Source organism: Apodemus sylvaticus, chromosome 22, assembly GCF_947179515.1.
Source record: "Apodemus sylvaticus chromosome 22, mApoSyl1.1, whole genome shotgun sequence".
Taxonomy (NCBI): Eukaryota; Metazoa; Chordata; class Mammalia; order Rodentia; family Muridae; genus Apodemus; species Apodemus sylvaticus.
Window position 1 is genome coordinate 45,865,161 of NC_067493.1, and position 20,275 is coordinate 45,885,435.

General features: G+C 49.8%; 1 protein-coding gene across 1 annotated transcript in view; it reads right to left on the reverse strand.

Annotated features, from left to right (window-relative positions):
- The window catches only part of Cfap251 (cilia and flagella associated protein 251), a 74,228-nt gene that overhangs the window by 19,405 nt on the left and 34,548 nt on the right, over window positions 1-20,275 (reverse strand). Inside the window, exons 13-20 of the mRNA XM_052168774.1 lie at window positions 19,347-19,597; window positions 18,990-19,141; window positions 17,976-18,149; window positions 17,161-17,345; window positions 9,806-9,920; window positions 8,831-8,994; window positions 5,246-5,336; window positions 4,890-5,033 (exon numbers count right to left, since the gene is read on the reverse strand). Of these exons, the coding sequence (XP_052024734.1) occupies window positions 4,890-5,033; window positions 5,246-5,336; window positions 8,831-8,994; window positions 9,806-9,920; window positions 17,161-17,345; window positions 17,976-18,149; window positions 18,990-19,141; window positions 19,347-19,597 (1,276 nt within the window). The remainder of the gene's footprint in view (window positions 1-4,889; window positions 5,034-5,245; window positions 5,337-8,830; window positions 8,995-9,805; window positions 9,921-17,160; window positions 17,346-17,975; window positions 18,150-18,989; window positions 19,142-19,346; window positions 19,598-20,275) is intronic.

Below are 20,275 nucleotides of genomic sequence, written 5' to 3' on the forward strand. Positions count from 1 at the left end.
TGCACGGATGTTAACTCACGATGGACTGCGGATTACACGGTGCTGTGTAAGCAGAACAGAGGGAGGGTGTGCACGCAGGGAGCAGGGAGCGAGCATGGCGCATGGGCTATCCCCTGGTCAGAAGGACATCACAAGCAACCTTCTTGACATTGGTGATAGGAACGGGATACTTGGTGCTGGCTCCTCCTGTGACGTCGCGCACACACTGCCCACAGTTCATCTAAAATAGGACTCAGCACGCGCCTATCAGCTATCCTACTCCAAAGCGTGGGGCAGGGGGATTGCAGCCTAGGTGGGCTACATAGGGATTCAAAACAAACAACATGTCATACTCTGGGAGACCCCCTCTTCAATTAGCCACTCTAGACTCAAGCACCTGTCTGTACAAAAAAGGGGGACTAGGAATTCTTTGCGGGACGCTTGGATTCTTGTGAAACTAGACTTCAATTACTGCTTTAGCTTCGTGGCAATAGTCTTGTGTGAGCCCAAGCTAGGCCAGCTTCTCCAGGCAGGGGGGAGGGGTGACGGCACAGTTATGTTTTCCTGGGAAGTGTTCCACAAACCTCGGCAGAGTCAGGGTTAGAAATTTAAAAGCCCTGAGGGGGGAAAATATTTTTTTTTAAATCGCTATAAATCTGACATGAGAAAAACAGATCAGAAACGTCTTGTGCTTCAGACACAAACAAGATCGTGCGTGCGTGAGCTAACAGAGAGCTAACAGAGACTGCACACTGGTGTGGGGCACATCTGGATCGCAGGAGCTTCAGTAATGTCCCCAAAGGCTAAATGCATTTGTTTGTGCAATTCTGAGTGTGTGTGTGGGGGTAGCCTACAGCCCAGTGGTTCTCAACCTTCCTAGTGCTTCAACCCTTTAATACAGTTCCTCATGCCGTGGTGACCGCCCCCAACCTTAAAGTTATTGTTGTCACTACTTCATAACTGTGATTTTTCTACTGTTATGAATCATAATGTAAATAATTTTGGAGATAGAGGTTTGCCAAGGCGTTGAGAACTGCTGCTCTAGCCCAACTAAATTTTTTTTGTTGTTGTTTTGTTTTGTCATTTGGGCTGTGTGTGTGTGTGTGTGTGTGTGTGTGTGTGTGTGTGTTTGAGGCAGAGTCTTACGTAGCCCAGGCTAGCCTAGAACTTGCCACATAGCTAAGGATAATCTTGAACTACTTTGGCTACTTAGTGGGATCCTTTTTCTTCCACCCTTCTCCACCCTTTTTCCTTTCAGTCCCGTAACACTAGATAAGAAAGAGAATCAAATAGAGGGGAAAGGAAAGACATCCCAGAGTAACAGCAGGGGTTGGGAAAGGATCGGATGTAGTTATTGTAGCTATCGCTAGACTGTTTCCTGGTGATGGGGGGGGGGTGGTGGGCATCAAGTTCCATGGGGCAAGTTTGACCTTTGCTATAAAGATATCTAATTTCTTCATGTTGTTTCTTCTTTGTGAACAACTACTTAACAAACCACAATGGACAATCAACCAACAACCGACCAACAACAAGCCACCCCACCTGTGGGGGCCCTAGCATTTCCCCAGTATTCTAAACGTCACACAATCACAAAAACTATCTGCAGCTGGCAACATTACCCCCGCCCCGCCCTGCCCTGCTAGAGCACGAGGCAAATCATAGTCAGCTGCTGTGTACAGTCTGAAGCAGCCCTGTATCGTGCATACCAGGGGTTGAAACAAAAACATATTCTAGGTTTTTTCAAAGAAACCTGTCTTAAGACAGGCACCATGACCAAGGCAACTCTGATAAGGACAACATTTAATTGGGGCTGACTTACAGGCTCAGGGGTTCAGTCCATTATCATCAAGGTGGGAGCACAGCAGCATCCAGGCAGGCATGGTGCAGGAGGAGCTGAGAGGTCTACATACATACTCATCTGAAGGATGCTAGGAGAAATTGGCTTCCAGGCAGTGAGGACAGGGTCACGCCCACAGTGACACACTTTCTCCAACAAGGCCACACCTCCAAATTCCCTGGGCCAAGCAGAGTCAAAACACTACAGAACCAAAACTCCAGGCTCTCCAGTGGCTCAGTGGTTAAGAGCACTGACTGCTCTTCCAGAGGTCCTGAGTTCAATTCCCATCAACCACATCTGATACCCTCTTCTGGTGTGTCTGAAGACAACTACAGTGTATTCATATAAATAAACTTTAAAACAAAAACAAAACAAACAAACAAACAAAAAAAAAAAAAACTCCAAAACCTAGCTTAGTGTTAAGGTGTGGGTTCTGTCCCCAGCACAGAAAGGGTAGGGGACTGTATATTCTGGAGCCTGTGAGAGGGCCAGCTATACTGCATGTCCCAGAGCTAGTTACCCACAAAGTTGTCACAGAAACCCCGGAGGTGGGTGCCACCATTGTCCCATACAGAACTAGGGAATGGACCCCACATGCTAGAGCTCTCCACCCCTGGGCTACATCCAGGATCCAAGCAGAACCTCAATTGGGAACCGTTCCACCTTGTCCAAGTCCTCACCGTGAGGGTGGACTGAGCCTGTCTCAGACTCCAGGAAGGGTTAGTGGCTAGGCCTGGCAGCCTGGGCAGTGTGTGCTCTAGGCAGTGATGAGGTTGGCCCCACCGCTACCAAGGGTCCTGGAAAGGAGGCTCATTCCTGTGTCTGGGTCAGCGGCCTCCTCGGCACAGGCAGGTATGAGGTGGGGCCACAGTCCAAGGACACACGAAGGCAGTCAAGGCCCAGAGAGAAGGATGCTTCCTGCAGTTGCATGTGAGCCTCTGGGTTCAGTTGAGCTGCACACTGCCTCTACTTCAGACTGGGACTCTTTGAACCAAGACCTGGCATGACTTAAGAACCTGCGACTTACAGCCACAGAGGATTCCTGGCCGATAATCTTGCAGTGTGTGTGTCGAGGTCCTTTGTGATGAGCAACCCTGGGAAATGCAGCTCGGAGCCAGGGTAGGAGGCAGGGGCTTTCTGCACAGCTGTATGTCTAATGGACCCTGTGCAGATGAGACCCTAGACTGCCAGGCCCCTGTCCCAGCTGGCTGTGGTCCTCAGCCCACAGTGGGGCCTAGGAATCGCATCTCAGCCACCTGACAAGAGTTCTAAATACTTCTGATACGACATTCAGTTTGGAAAGCAATATCTAAGGATATTGCTTCTTCATAAAATACAGCTGTGAGGGGGAGAGGGTCATCAAGTCAGACCCACCTCTGGTCCCAGCACTCTGGAGGCAGAGGCATGTGGATCTCTATGAACTTGAAAGATTGGTCTACGCAACAAGTTCCAGACCAGAGTTGCATGAGGAGACCTTATATCAAAAGCCCAAAGCCCAAACAAAACAAAACTACATTTAAAAAAATAATAAACCCAAAACAACTGCAACAAACACCAAGATAGATTAGCCTTGGATTCCTGGGCTTGCCTACAGAACAACAGGACAACACCACACCAGCTCACCGAGCACTCACGTGGGCTGTGCGTGCTGCCAAGGCCACAGGTAAGTGAGTGCTACCACGTCTGGCTGGCAATGGCGCCTGCAAGCTCATGTTCTCTGACACAGTCCAAGTTCTGCTTGGACTTGGAACTGTGGAAACAGATATGCTCACCACAGCTGCGCCTCTGTGGCCAAACGCTCCAGACAAGCCCAGTGTCCAACAGCTGAGCGAGGAGTCGGGGGAGGCGCGCTGCTCGTGAAGGGCACAGCACTAAGGAATTTTTATTACCCAGCTCACAAAACATTGGAAACTTAGACTGTAAGGGCTATCCACATAAATGCCCCGTTATTGAATCCATATGTGTAAACATAGCTTAGCACCGATAGATCATATGTGTACTTATATCTTATTAATGCCAATTCTTTGTTAAAAAATGCTGATAAACCTGGGCGGTGGTGGCGCCCGCCTGTAATCCCAGCACTCTGGGAGGCAGAGGCAGGTGGATTTCTGAGTTCGAGGCCAGTCTGGTCTACAGATTGAGTTCCAGGACAGCCAGGGCTATACAGAGAAACCCTGTCTCGAAAAACCCAAATCCAAAAAACTAAAAAAAAAAAAAAAAAAAAAAAAAAAAAAAACCTGATAAAACCTATAGCACATATAACAATAGAAGAGAATTTACCAAAATATTAAGTGAGTCTAATAACTTCTATTTTTGTTGTTTTGGCTTTGGAGACACAAAAGGCCAGCCTCCGATTTGCTATGCAGCTGGGGACACCTTTGACCTTCTGAAGTTCCTGCCTCCACATCCCAAGAGCTGGGATTGCAGGTGAAGCGATGTTCTTCGTATTAACAGTTATAGAGCCAAACCTCAGCCACCTCGGCAAACGCTTAAAGCACACTGCGTCCGACCATATCAAACGCTCAGCTAAGGTGACAGTTTTACTTGGAAAGAAATAAACACGCCCATCTCACTAGCGTGCAAATTTGTTTTTGTCTTTAACAGATAGTACAACTGTGTGGAAAACAAACAATCAAACAAAAATCTATTAAAATAGGCTTCTTCACCAAGCAGTGATGGCGCACACCTTTAGTCCTATCACTTGGGAGGCAGAGGCAGGTGGATCTTGGAGTTCGAGGCCAGCCTGGTCTACAGTTTGAGTTCAAGTTCAGCCAGGGCTACATAGAGATCCTGGTTCCTTCTCAGTATCTGCTCACACTCTCGCTGGCCACAGAGGCTTAGTCAGCGAAGGTTTAGGAGGCCCTGGCGCGTCTAACATCACACACGCACAAGGAGTTGCTCGGTCCTTGGGAACGGACTCATCTTTACCCCCGTCAGTGACCCGTAGGTCCTCAGGAGCTTCTGGCTTATCTATTTACCTGGGAAAGTGGCATGTTCCCAGGCTGACTGTGGAGCCTCTTCCCAGAGGCACTTGGTGTAAACAGCACACCCCGGTACTGAGCCTTCTACCCACCTTCTCCTCGGACGGGTAAAAACCAATCGCTCGCATGACGTAAGGAAGCTCCGATAGGCAAATGTGTTCAGACACCTGCCTGGTCTCCATTGTATCGATGCCTTGACTGCGGATCTGAGAGTAGTAAAAATAGTCCTCCAGCTCCTGCATTAAAGGAAACAGAGACAGCGCACAGTCCATCTGGAGTCGGGCGCGGCCAGGAATGGGGTGTTTTTTTTTTTTTCTAGAAAGTTCATTCTGAGCTCAGTGGAGGGGGGCAGAGCTTTGTAGAAAAAGCAGAGAGGGTCAATCCCCAATGTTTGCTCTACAGCCTTGACTAGATGCCCCCAGGAAGTGTTCACTCTGATGACAATTACCCTGTAGAATTTTCCTTCCCTGCCACCAGACACCAGACCATAGAACGGGGTCAAGTCTTCACCCCCGAGAGAAACGGCTGCCTCCAGGGCACTGGAACAATGGAAAAACATCACCATTAGGGAGTACTCTAGCATGAAGTCATGCCTGCCCTCCCCCCACCACACCCCACTCCCCACCCCCACCCCGCACAGATGGTGGCCTCTGAAGGGCACCCGCAGCATCTGTACAACCAGGGTCTCTGCAACTCTCCTGGGAAGGTCCCGCAATGACAAAGCCTACGATAGAAAATTCAGATTCTAGTGTGGCGCGCAGCCGTGCAGGGCACCCACCTTAGTTACGGCGATAGTCTCACTCCTATGGCGGGGCGAGCACCTGGCAATCTGTCTGTAATCTTTGGGGACCACATCTCTCCTAGGGGTTGGGGGAGGCTCCAGTCTGAGACCTCAACCCTCTTAAGCTGAGCACGGCCGACCAGTGCCAGGCTGGGGTGCTGTGCAGGTGCAGTGCCAGCGCTAATTGCTTCCAGAAAAACCCGGGAGATCACAGGGACCCATGCCAAGCGGATAAAAATAACACTCTGCTCTCTAACACAGGGTCAGATTTTTCCAAAAATAGGTCCTTTGAATGGGAAGAAAACCTACTTTTTGCATGAGACTGACCAACTTTTCCTCACACAAAAGGCAAAAAATCTAAAGTCACTGTTAAAAAAAAAAAAAGCCACTCACTGGCTTTCTGCTAATTCAGTGAACTAGAACCCACGTCAGTGAAGACCCACGGTGGGGAACCATGGGGGCCTGCTCGTGAGGCCTGACTCTTCCTGCTTGCAAGCTGTGTGACCATGAGAAATCCCCACCTCTGCTCAGTTTCCGCATCTGCAGAATGGGTAGGGTCGTACATGGTTGTCATGAGAATTAAATACTTTAAAAGGGTAGGGGGCTGGAGAGATGGTTCAGCGGTTAAGAGCACCGACTGCTCTTCCGAAGGTCCTGAGTTCAAATCCCAGCAACCACATGGTGGCTCACAACCATCCGTAATGAGATCTGATGCACTCTTCATTAAATATGTTAGCATGCATTAAGGATTTGCCACAGGGTCTTTTCTTTTTCTCAGAAACTGTTTCCTTACTTGAGCCATCGAGAGACCTCTTGGAAGTTTAGTGACGGGCAGTACACGGGCATAAGAATCTGTGTAAAATGGCCAGGGCTGAGCGCAGACACGCTCTGTCCATACTACGGGCTGACAAGCACTGACATGCCCTACCCCTCTCAACAGAACCACAAAATGCCCTCTGCCCGGTTAGTGGTTCCAGTGGAGGGCCTGATGCGTATCTTTTCCACACTAAGCTTGAAGTCGGCTCCTACAGGGCCAGATCTTCACCTTACTTCTTGTCTCTGACAGGAAGTTATCAGGCAGATCGGCTAGCCTCCAGGCGAAAACTGTGGCCTCCAGGCGAAAACTGGCCTGATCCTAAAGGTCTCCAGGGATAACAAAGACACTTTTACAGTGCTGTCCTAGAGCAGGGTGTATCAGGACCAGAAGTGACATGGGAACCTGTCACCGCCAAGAAACCCCCCAGGGAAGGCTGCAGAATGCACTTGGCTCCCCAGGACAGCCCAACTTTCTGGGGTGTCTCCTCTCAGATGACTTTTATCTTTTGTCAGGATGATAGAAAACCAGCCAGCACGCGTGTCTCTGTGGTATCAGGAATGGGACCCAGAGCTTCGGGCATGCTAGGCCAGCACACTACCAGGGTGGAGGTACAGCCTGGGCCCCGGTAGAGGATCGCAGTGTGTACTTACTTGCTGTTCTTACATTTCTTTCCATTAGTGAAACGCTGAACATATTAAGTCACCAGAAGCAGCAATAAAGTACTAATTAGTTCATAATGATCCTTTGTCCCCACAACAGATTAAATTGAAATTCTCAGAAGCCTGGATTCTGGCCAGACATAGGGAAGCTACTGGAAATCCCTACCAGATCCCACACTGACTGAGGACAAGAATGAAGGGTTCCCCCACACACCGTGGGCCACTGGCTTCGAGGATTGCAGGTGGCAAGTGGGTAACACAGGGAGGAGCTCATGTGGGGGCCTGTTGGGGAGATGCTTCTGGGTGGAGAGCTAGCTCGCTTGCAGTTCCCGAGGCCCCCCAGTTCTGTGTATCAATTCACTCAGAGACGCAGAGGCAAAAGGCAGAGTTGCGATTACAGTTTGACGCCGTCTCGGCACCAAAACAGATTTTGCCTGCTATTTTCGCTCAAGTTCGGGGTAAGAAGGAAAGCGATAACATCTGCCATCGGAGAGAGATGCGTGCTCGGCAGATGGCAGGGGCGGACGTTACTGGGACAGGAGTCAGGCTGCTTTGTGAGGGAGGGGCCTCCGAGGAGTCTCCGTCTGCCTCCCCTCCCCCGCCCAAAGCTCAAGCGGACTGTGGCATCAGAAACACGAGCTAGGCGCCCACTCCTCTGCTCTTCCGTGGTTCCGGTCAGGATCAAAGGATCAGCTTGAATGCCTTTTCCGGAAGAAAGGGAAGGAAGGCAGTCCTGGTTTACCGAGCTCTTAGCTCTAGATTGGTCACTGCATTCGCATATGTAAACCTGTCTGACCCTTACAGGACCCGAAGAAAGCTGTTACCCACACTTCACAGACAGAATCTAAGCATCAGAGACATTAAGAAAACCACCCAGATTCTAGAGCAGAGACGCCAAGCTATAGTGAAACCCTTATCTCTTTGACATTAAAGTCCCGAATAGTCTTTGATGTACAAGTCTAGAATTTTCCAGTCTTGCTTTAGGCTGAGCAGGTCTCCTCTCAGGGCAGAGGAGCCCAAAGCCACAGACTCTTAACTCATCCTGAGGGTTGGTGTAATGCCCACCATGGGAGCGTGCGGGGGCGGGGGTTGGTCTCTCTGGCCAGGATGAGTATGTGTAGATACTGAGACACATTTCTGGGAAGCTGGAAATGAAGAGCATGACCCAGGAAACTGCACAGTAGCCTTTGATCTGCACACTGTCACCAGGAAGCATCCTGAGAGCCTGGTACTGTTTCATCCTAGCACATGGGGCAAGTAGCAGGCACTCTGAAGCGGTCTGTCACAACCACATGACAAGAAAGGGTCTAGGGGCGGAGCAATGGCGGTTAAAAGGTGGCTCACCACGACCTTAACTCCAGCTCCAGGGGATCCAGCGCCCTCTTCTGGCCATCTCAGGCACCCACATGCATATGTACATACTAATATGTGCTCTTGAGAGCACACACACACACACACACATCACATGCACACAAGTATGCATATGAACACGTTGCATACACCCACATGTGCATGGGTGCACGTGCAAACACATCCTTTTTTTTTTTTTTTGGTTTTTTGGATTTGGTTTTTCTCGAGATAGGGTTTCTCTGTATAGCCCTGGCTGTCCTGGAACTCACTCTTGTAGACCAGGCTGGCCTCGAACTCAGAAATTCGCCTGCCTCTGCCTCCCAGAGTGCTGGGATTACAGGCGTGCGCCACCACCGCCCGGTTCAAACACATCCTTTAAAAAGAAGTCTGTTTCCTTATGGGGCCAGGGTGTGTCCCTTCACATACCCTAAGTTAATTTTCCACTGCACCACGGAGCGATCTTGGCCTCCCGCTGTGAAGGCAAAGCGACCATCATGGGAAAGAGCCATCCCGGCCACCCCGTTTGGGTGGCAAACGATAGCACAGGTTTTATGTGGGTTGCCATCAACTGGTAAGATCTGGAGTCCAACCTGGAAAGGCAAGTGTACAGAGGTATTCAGACCTGACTACCTGAGTCTCAGCCTCGCCTGGCATACCCAAGTTTTACCTCCAGACGCTTGTATTGTACACTCACTCGCACATCTGGGGCAGATGTCAGAGACAACTTTAACATATATCTAGGTGCAACTGGCTTGTATATCTTCCATGCGAATTAGATTTTTTTTTTACCCCGGCCAATAAAAAGGAGAGCATCCTTTGGAAGACCATGATTTTTCACTGGGAAACTTTGAAAACTCAGCCCAGAAATGTCTCCTAGGGGCCTGTGAGATGGCTCAGTGGGTAAAGGCACTTACTGCCGCCATGCCTGGGTTCCACCCCGGACCCACAGGGTAGGAGGAGAGAACAGACTCCTGGATGTTGTCCTTTGACTTCCACGTGCATATTGTAGCACATGCACACCTACACACACACACACACACAAATGCCTTCCAGAGCATTTCTCACTAATCTGTGGCTATTCTCAGAATGGCCCACCACCCACATGGAGGTAATTCTGTGCGGCAGAAGAACCAAGGATCCCCAGGCCTTATTGTCTGTCCTATTAGTAAATATATTAGGGACAGGACATAAGTGCCACAGTGGTGCACGTTTTGGAAGTCAGAGAAACAACTTTCCCAAGTCAGTCTCTCCTCTTACTGGTTCCCAGGGTTCCGTCTGAGGTCGTCGGACTAGGCGGTAAGCTCTCTTACTGGTCGAGCGATCTCACCGACCCTGGGTCTCCTGCTCTTTCGACTCAGTGCACAGCCATCTTGCAGGGGCAGGAGGAGGGAGGACCGATACCTTGTCCTTGTTAATGAACACCAAGTATCGCTTCTGCAGCTCTAGCGTGGATTTTACTGGGAGCACCTGCGCATGCTCAATAGGCGACCCATATGCCGGTCCAAGGAGTGTTTTTCTGCATGGGGGGAAAGAGAGTATAAATTCCTTAAGCTTCAATGTACATTATCAGGCTGGACGTGACACTATTGTACATTTTGCTGTTGATTGGGGGTTTGCTATGAGGTCCGGGCTGGCCTAGAGCTCACACAATCCTCCTTGCCTCAGCCTCCTGAGTGCTGGGCTATCAGGCAGGCACCGTCACGCCAGACTCCTTATGTATTTGTGATTCTGAAGTTCCTGTCTTGTCACTCCGCTACTCCCTACCTAAGAGCCTGTCACTCAAGCGCTGCCCGCGGCGGCTGTAAACAAGGGGCATGGAATCCCAAGAGCAAAGGCTCCAGGGAACTCAGGGGGACACCCTGACTGTGAAGAGCATGGCGTTGTGCGTGCTTTCTCTCTCTACGTTACGCCCTAAGGAATTGTCTACGAACAACAGACAAGAAAAAAAGCCCGCCAGGAAACGGCATGCCTTGGGCGGGATGTGAGCAAAGACGAGATTCCTCAATGTCAGGCCCACAGACTGAGACACTATCCTCTGTTGCAGACATCCCTAAATACAGGTCTGCATGACAAGTGTGTCGCCAGAACTATCAGAGCATCGAGTTGTACTGACGCTGGTTGGGCCTCTTTAATTCGACTTCACAATGTCTCGTTATATCTCTGTATTCATGTGTAGGGTGTGCCCAGGTGGAGGTCAGGTGACAACTTATGGGAGGTGGTCCTCTCCTTCCATCGTGTAGATGTCGTCCTCCATCTCACTGGCTCCACTGGTTTTTGTTTTTGTTTTTTGTTTTTTAGAATCTTGGTATTTTACCTAAGCTGGCCTCAAACTCCTAGGCTCAAGAGCGCCCCCTGCCTAGCTGGAACTGCAGGTGCACGCCGCTGTATCCAGCTTAGCTGAGGTGCTAAGGTGAGGTCCCTCTGAGGGATGTCAGTGCTGGACCCTTGTGAGAGCACCTCCCCCCATGCCAGGCCTGAGGTAAGTCGTCAGGATGCAGAAATGTGCACAGTGTGGCCCCGCTACTAAGGCTACAGACTGGCAGGGACAAAGAGCTGATATGAGGTAAAGTTCGGAGGTGGCCTGGAGCCCCAGGGTCCGGAGCAAAGTATCGCTAAAGGGGTGAGCAGCTGTGCTCATGGATCAGAGGCAGAGAGAACGGCATCGGAGAGCAGGAGAACTGGGCGTCAGGAAGAGACTGGTGAAGGCTGGGTCTAAGGAGCATAAACAACTGTACTGGGAGAGACACGGAAGGCAGAGCAAGTGGAGCCTTCTCTTCTGGGCTGAGAGAGGCCCAACACTTTGGAATACTACAGAGCCCACCAGGTACACAGTGTATCAGCCAACGCCTTTTCCTGAAGCCCCTCCACATTCTAGCAAGTGGGCAGAGGAGAGGGAACAGGGCTATAAGAGCCCTGAGATGTGGCCTGGAGAGACTGGGATCTTTGTCCCCAGTGGGGGAAGCTGTGGTGGGCAGGGACTGTGGAAACAGTCAGAGTCACCACAACGACCCAGAAATATCCATCCCAGGACCATTTAAGAAATAATACTCATGCGCTTCTACTTCAAACCTGACACACTAATGCTCACACACCTAAAAAATGGACACAATACAAATGTGTATCGCCATCAGCAGATAGGCAGGAGGACGGGACAGGGACAACCCTCAGCTGTGACAGTAACAGAGCAGTGGTTTCATGTCACAGAGTGAATGAGTCTCAAGAACATGTTAAGCCAGACACAAAAGGTCACATGCTGTATGAATCCATCTCCAGGAATATGAAGTTGTGTTCACACGTGCAGAATAGATGCATTGTGGACAGGAGCCGGCCAGTGGCTTCTGGGGACACAGAGAGGCAGGGCTGGGAGTGTCCACTGATGGGAACCAGAGTTTGCTTTTTGATGTGGATTCATTGTATAGCTGAGGACAGCCTTGAATGAATGAACCTCCTGTCCTTACCTCCCAAGTGCGGGCACTAGATCCATGCATGTCTGGGTAATTAGGTAATAGGGGTTGAACCCAGGACTTTGTACATGGGAGGCAGGCATTCCGATAACTGAGCCAAATCCCCACCCAGCCCTTTGGGTGTGATGGATGCTTCTTGAACTGCACAGCTTACTGAATACAGTCTTTTTTTTTTTTTTTAAGTGCTCCCAACAGTTCCTGGCACATCGTATGTAGCTGTCAGCCAGTGACAGACAGCCTGTCTACCAATTCTACAAAGCTCTTATCTCTTCATTCTGACCGAAAGCCATTTCATATTCATTGTTTAAAAAAAAAAAAGGTTCAAACTTTAGATATATGTAAAATATAACATCCACATTCTACAATGCTGTGCCCTGTCCCAAGAAAGGCCCGGGGAACTGTTTGGTACATACGACTCACAGGAAGTTCACATACGTGTGAGCTGGTGTGAGGAGAGAATTAAACTATTGATGCTTGTCGGGCAGTCTGCTTCATCTCTTACTGTATCTCGGAGATGCCGCCACGCTCCTGCAGCTACTGCAGAGACAGCTCTCTCGGTGCTTATTTTTCCCCTTTGCTAAAAGCGCCGCTGTGTTCTGGTGTACTGACAAGACATCACTTAACCAATGCCCTATTAACAGACATTTTGGATTGCTTCCATCTCAAAACATATTTCCAAACAAGAGATCCTTTTACTTATGTCTTGGCATAAGCACTGCGGCACTTCCGCAGGCACCATTCCTAGAAGTCGGAGGATATAAAATTTAACAGAGGGTGACAAATTGCTTTCCCCAAAGGTTATGCCAATTTGCACCCCCAACGGTGGTTGGGCGAGTGAGCCCGCTTCCTCACGCCCTTGCCGTCGCTCGGCGCCATCAATCACTTTTATCTATACTAAGCCCGTTTGTAAAATATGATGTCTTGCTTTCGTCTGCATCATGGGGAGAGGCTGCTGGGCACCTGCTCCTGTGGTCACCGGCCTTCTTCTGTGGCCACAGAGAGCTGCCTTTCTATATTCTATATTCTTTCTATATTCTCTAAATGCGCTTTAGAATTCTTTGGGATTTCTTTTGCTAGAGAGGGCAGCTCCTCCCCAGCTGAACTGTAGTTACCAGACTTATTATTCTCTCCAACATCAGAGATGCTGTAAGCAGGGGCTCTTGTTTTGGAAGGAGAGGAATGTTCTGGAGCTACAGGAAGAAGTGGTGGTTACACAGCGCTATATATGCCCTTTATTTAAATGCTCTATGAACTTGACTTCCAACCTCACTAAGCAATTTTCTGTACTAGTTTAGCCAAGACGCTGAGAAGCGATTGAAGTGGAAATATAACGATTCTTTGGAAAGTCATTTGGATGGTGTTTTACTGGGGCCAACACGTGAAGGAGCATTTCGTTAAAGTGGACACTGGAGTGAAAGGCTCAGGCAGACCCGTGAAGGAATGTTTCGCTGAAGCAGACACAGGAGAGAGGATGTTCTGCTAAAGCAAGCACGTGAAAGGACACGTGATGAAGGATTCTTGGCCAGCAACATGCCACATGTATTGGTCCGCCTTACATTACGTAGTCAAGCTGCATTTGTCAGGACTCCATAGAGAGAAACATGCCAAAAACTGTCTGGTGGCGTGCTGCAGTTTCTTGCAGCATCTGTGGACTCAGGCTGATGGGATTCACACGCTGAGGCAGGACCCGTGATGTCTGGAGGGTACAAATCAGATTCCGCGGAGTGATGGAGAGGTAGCTTGGGCTGCCGGTACAGCAGGCTGTACGGCGCTTGCGGGTCTCACATTTTTGTTGATTTTCGCTTCTCTAAGAGAGGCACAGCTGAGAACGTGTGGTGTTCCTCTGGGTCCCTCCTGTTGACTCGAGCTACACTGAGGCCTGGCTGTCTCTGCTAGGTAGCGCCACTGCTGCTGACTTGTGTCTGGTATCCCGACTCTACTGAACTGGACTACTGGTGGGTCTGTGAAATGTTGGCGAGTGGATGGAGCTGCCGCTGCCTGCTGACCTGTGAACTGAACTGCAGATTTCCAGGCAACACAGATGGGAGTTGCTCCAAAGAACCTTTCTTTCTTTTTTTTTTTTTTAAAGATTTATTTATTTATTATATGTAAGTACACTGTAGCTGTCTTAAGACACTCCAGAAGAGGGAGCGTCGGATCTTGTTACGGATGGGATGGTTGTGAGCCACCATGTGGTTGCTGGGATTTGAACTCAGGACCTCTGGAAGAGCAGTCGGTGCTCTTAACCGCTGAGCCATCTCTTCAGCCCCCCCAAAGAACCTTTCTTAACAGGTCCACTCCCCGCCCCCACACCGTCTCCTTTCTTTTCCATTACCTCTGGTGGGTGATGGCCTACAAGGGAGGTTAAAGCATTTTAAGAATCATCATTAAAAATAAGATTTAAAAAAAATTAAAGTTACAAGTAATAGTATCTTTTTTTTTTATTTTGTTACTGTGTATATGGGGGTGGGTGGAGCAGTGGGTGGAGCAGTGGGTGGAGCAGTGGGTGGAGCATACATGCTGTGGCATATGTGTGGAGATCAAAGAGCAACTTTCAGGGGCCAGTTCTTCACGATCAGGCTCCTGCAGCAAGTACTTTTTACCTGAGGAGCCATTTCTTCTTGGCCATGTACACTTTCTTTTTCTTTTTCTTTTTCTTTTTTTTTTTTCTTTTTTTTTTTTCCAAGACAGGGTTTCTCTGTTTAGCCTTGGCTGTCCTGTCTGGACACTCTGTAGACCAGGCTGGCTTCAAACTCAGAAATTCGCCTGCCTCTGCCCCCCAGAGTGCTGGGATTACAGGTGTGCACCACCACCACCAGGCTTTTCTTTCTTTTTAATAGTTTTATTTTAAGTCATGTATATATTTTTAATTTGTGTGCATTGGTGTTTAGCCTACATGTATGTCTGTGCCAGAGCCCCTGGAACTGGAATTACAGCTATAAGCCACCATGAGGGTACTGGGAATTGAACTCAGGACCTCTGGAAGAGTAACCAGTACTCTTAACCACTGAGCCACCTCTCCAACCCTGTACACTATTTTCGTTTTAAGATTTATTTATTTATTTATTATTTATTTATTTCATGTCTGTGAGTACACTGTCATTGTCTTCAGACAAACCAGAAGAGGGCATCAGATCCCATTACAGATGGTTGTTAGCCACCATGTGGTTGCTGGGAATTGAACTCAGGACCTCTTGAAGAGCAGTCAGTGCTCTTAACCATTGAGCCATCTCTCCAGCTCTGGTATTTTCTTAAAAGATGCTTTGAGCTAACTTCAGATGGATGATCAATAGGCAGAAACACATGCATACAGTACACACACACACACACACACACACATGCACGCATGCGCACACATGAGCACAGAGCTCAATGCAGCCTCTGTCTGTCTTTTCTGGTGAATAACTGTTATCGAGTGCTTCAAGCCTGAGGAATGCTGTGCCTACATCTCCTACCCTGTGAATCCAGTTTCTAGGGGCTGCCTGGGTGTCTCTGTGGATGTCCTCTGCTCAGAAGTGTGTGTCCACTGACAAGGGAGAAAGAGCCTCTCGAAGTTCTACGCGCCTTCGGAATTTTAAATATTGTGCCACATTCTACTTCCTGTCGGGATGTAAGGGTGCTGTCATTTTTCCTCCTCCTTCTGGAAAAGAAAAGTTGCTGGTCTTCAGGGACTGGGCAGGAGGGAGATGGTTCAATGCTTGGAATGCCAACACTTGAGAGGTTGAGGCAGGAGTTTTGCTGTAAGTTTAAAGCCAGCCTGGGCTACAAAATGGCCCAGTGTCTCCAAAAGAAAAACCAAACCAAACCAAACAAAACCCCACAAAACCAAACCAAACAGGAAGAAGGCTTGGGCTTGGGAGGGTGGTGGAAATCTCCTCTGAGATGCACTTGAAGGCATGATCGTGGCCAGCTATGATGGACACACCTGTATCCCTAGCACTCAGGAGACATCCATAGCAAGACCCCATCTCAGAAACAAGCTAAAACCAACCAACCAGTTAAAACTCTGAGTTCCCTCAGAGCCTCTGAGCCTGGGCCTGCTGCTGTTGCTGCTGGGGCTGGGGCTGGGGCTGCTATCTCCTCCCTCAACCACCCCCCCTTCTCCCACCCTTCCAGCCATATCCACTGGCAACCAATCACTGGAAGAGAGGCTTCCTCCCCACAGGGCTAACCAGGGCTGACCCTGTGCACCATCCTTAGTAGAAGGCAGAGTCAGAGCAAGAGCAGAAGGCTGAGTCTTGGCCTGCCCGTCCACCTGGTTCTCCAGAAGTCGTGAAGCCTCCCCAGGCCTCAGAGGGACAAAGCATCAGTCCCTCTGCCCCCGGGAACTCCCTCTCCATATACTATCCTTCCAGTCAGTATGCACAGCACTGTGACACACATACCCAGCCCCAGCCTGCTCACTAGAATGTGGGCCCCATGACGGAAGTGTCCATGCCACGAGGGAGTTCTGTCTGGACCCACCTTCACCATGTAGAACTTTACGTCATTCACGTAAGGAGTGGATGAATAAATGACCGTGGTCAGCTGGACTTGAAACTCCTCTGAGAGGCAGCATGAAAAGAATCAGACAAGCTTGCTGCGTATGCCGGCGTGCACCTGTGATCCCAGGTCTCAGGACAGAGGCCAGGACTACAGAGTGAGGCCCTCTCTCAAATAAAATCAAAACAGGGCTGGAGAGATGGCTCAGCGGTGAGGCGCACTGACTGTTCTTCTGAAGGTCCTGAGTTCAAATCCCAGCAACCACATGGTGGCTCACAACCATCTATAATGAGATCTGACGCCCTCAGTGACAGCTACAGTGTACTTAAATATAATAATATATAATAATACATAAAAATCTTTAGGCTGGAGCGAGCAATCTTCTTTCCCAGCAACCATATGATGGCTTACAACCATCAGTACAGCTACAGTATACTCATATACAGAAATAAAAACAACAACAACAACAAAATTAAATAATTGGGATATTTTGTTAAAAATAGTTAGTTTTGGTTTCTCTCTTGTATGGGAAAGGACGGCTGACTTTGGAGCAGCACTGGCACCCAGGGTTCCAGGCTGTGTCCTTCACAGGTATATGAGTACCAAGCACTGTGTCGCTCACAAGGACCCTAGGTTGGCACCCTTCAGCAGGCACGGCCTATCTGTGTGCTTTTGGGTGAATACACCTTATGTTATTTGGGACTCAGTTTCTCCCTCTGAGAAGGAAATGGGATGGTGCTATCTGCAAGCTCAAGGGTGTAGCCAGCACCTCTGGGGATGGGGGCGGGAGGGGGACGCCCTGACACTCACCTACACATCTTCGTGGTGGCATTGAAGAGCTTCACTTTGTAGCCGCTATTGCAAATTAGCAGGAAGAGCTCCTTGGTGAGCGGCGGGTACCAGATCATGCAGGTGGGGTAGTTGCCCTGGTCTGTTCGGTGAATGTCCAGGACCTCCAGGTGGTCTTTGTAGCTCTTGAGGAGATTGTACTCGATCTGCCGAGGAGCACAGGACACAGGAGGAGCCGGCTGGAGGACAAGCGTGGCTGAGAAGCTTCGAGCCCTGCGTGACAGCCTCTATCGCCTCTGAGGGAAGTCCTCTGACTCTGCATCCATGTATTACCTTCGCTAAGCACTCAGGGGACCCAGCACGGCTGGCTCAGCACCCTCAACCACTGTGCCTATCCATCCCAAGCCTCTGCAGTGCTGTCTCTCACGGGCACACGGGCCCATGAGCAGGACTCACAGACATTCAGAGTAGCCTGCCTTAGGGACACACGGACAAGACAGGGTGGAGGGAACACTTAAGTCTAAACCCAGTTCACCCCAAACCTGAACTCTGACAATTAACTAACTTCTGCTGTGCCTCTTTTTGTTATCTTAGGAACCAACTCATCCAAAATCTCAGCACTGCCAAAAAACCACCACTCCCGGACTTGGGCCACGTGAGATATCACCTCAGAGGTGCCAATATGGAGAAATCTGTGAGATTTCACCCTACGTTCATCTTCTCCACGTGTTATAGGCGGGGTCTACGCGAGATGCCAGGGGTGGAACAAGGGGGTGGGAGTGGGAGGAGGGCACGGTGCAGGCAATCAATTAGGCAAACCAAACTGAACAGCTCACCAGGAATCTGTCCTTCCCAAGGCTCAGCAGCCTGGGCTCATTACTGTCCAGGTGGACCCCGAACAGGAGGCTTCGGATGCTGTTGCGGTGAGAGCGAAGTCTTGCCAAATATTCCCAGACCCTTTGTCCACTTTTGACCACCACAATATACACGGCCACGGTGAAATTGGTGTCCTAAGGGAGCAAGAGCGGAAGTTGTTCCCTGGACTTTAGGACCTTGGACTCGTCATGGGGGTCTTCAGACTCATTTGCCTTCAGGATATCTTATCCAGACAAATCTTAGCACAGCAGAACACAGAGGAAAAGTGATGCCCATTCTGCAGGCTGGGAGACTGAGGCTACTGGTTCGTAGATAAAGGGGGAGGGGGAGGGGGTATGACGTCATTCCTCTCCATGTTTTCACATAGCTCCCCGTGGAAAGCAGAGAGCCTGTGTCTTTCTGCCTTTGTCCTCCCTAGTTTGTCTAGCTACAGAAAATAAAAAGGTCTCTCCTACAGGGCGGAGTGGCAGAGAGCAGCCTGCAGGGGGCGCTGATGTCCATGCCGGGTGTGCCAGGACAGCTCTGGTCCTTAGCAGTGCTGCCTGTACCACCCAGAGGCCAAGCTGTATGTGAGTGGAATACCAGGGGGAGGTTGGCCCGATGAGGAGCTTCCTCACCACCACCACCACCACCACTGCCACATCTGACAGAGAGGCAGGCTAGGGGACGCAATCCAAAACCCTGAGGAAGGACACTGAGGTCAATCAGTGATGAGGCTTCCTTGTCACGATGATCAGAAGGACGCAGGATGGCCTATAGAGACAGGGCTCCAGAAACACAGCAGCCACACACACCCCACCCTCCCCGGGCTGCAGAATCCAAGTCTGAATGTTCTAAGGCCCTGCTTCTTTCTGCCCACAGGAGTTCTTCTGCCTCGCCAACCCTTCCCCTGCCCTTTGCGTGGCAGCTTGACTGGGATGGAACCCCACTTCCCCCACTACTCGCCCCTTTGTTCACAGAGGAGAGCTACTCACAGCGGTCGCCATGTAGTTGGAGTCGTGTGAGAAGCTGACGTGAGACACGCTGCTTTTGGAATATTTGAAGGGCTCTGAACATTCATTTTCTAAAGACATGGCATCAAGAATATAAACTGTCCCTTCGGTGAAGCCAGCTCCAAGCAGAGCCCCTGAAATGACAAGCCCGAGGTCGATGGATGACCGACTCCCTTCATTCGGAGGGTAAGTCTGCAGCAGTGAGCGGAAGGGGGAACCTCCACAGGGAAGCCCGGAGGCGAGGCAGCTTGGGCAGGATGCCAAGTCACAGCTGCGTGTGAGGTGGGGGACGGCCCGGGGCACAGCCGCTCTGGGCATCATGGAACCTGTTGAAGGTACCTTCAGGGTTGTAGGTCAGACACTGGACTCCAAGCCCCTTCTCAAAGGCCCTGCTGAACAGGTACACCTTCTTCTCGAAGTCCCACACTTTGATCATCCCACAGACACTCCCGACTGCAATGAGGGGTTGGTACGGATGGCAGGAGACGGCATAGACGGCATCCCTGGGCTCCACAAAGAGCTTCTCGAGTTTGGTGCCATCCACGGTCATGTGGTACACAGTGGCGTCAGATGTCCCAATGATAAAATTCCTGATTGCCAAGGAAAGACCCAAGAGGATCAGTGCTTGCAGGGAACGGCCACAGCAGCGTTCTGCTTCTAGCTGCACGTGAACTGCCTCTGTTGTCTATAATTTGGTGACATTATTAACCCACCATCTCCAAAAATACACCACCAACACCCAACGGCCTCCATTTGCAGATGAAAAAAAGCCCACTTTCCCACATGTAAATTGAGTCATTAAGTATGCAGATGGACAGTCAGTGGTACAATTAGCTAATCTACGAATGCAAATATTCATTTGTGTATGCAAATATGGAGTTGGGTGCACATATACGGCCGTGCCTATAAAGACAGCAAGGGTAATTAAGCAGACTCGCAGATAATTCAGTCTTGAAAAGCTATGGCTATTAATTACCACAATGCCTTTAACCTCGGTGGCTAGGACACGCTTGGCTCTAAGGAATGAGGCCAACCCATGGCCAAGGACTCCAGACACAGGGAAGATGAGCCCAGAGATAAGAGCTTCCGGTTACTCCGGCTCCTAGAGAGTAAAATCTTCAACAATTAATTTAAAAAAAAAAAAAATCCAATACTGATTGCAACCAGCCAAGGAGCCATCTCTAAGACTAACTAGGAAGGTGTGTTCCCTCAATTCTATAGCCTAGGAATAAGAGACACATTGGTTGCACCGTATGCAAACTGAAGGG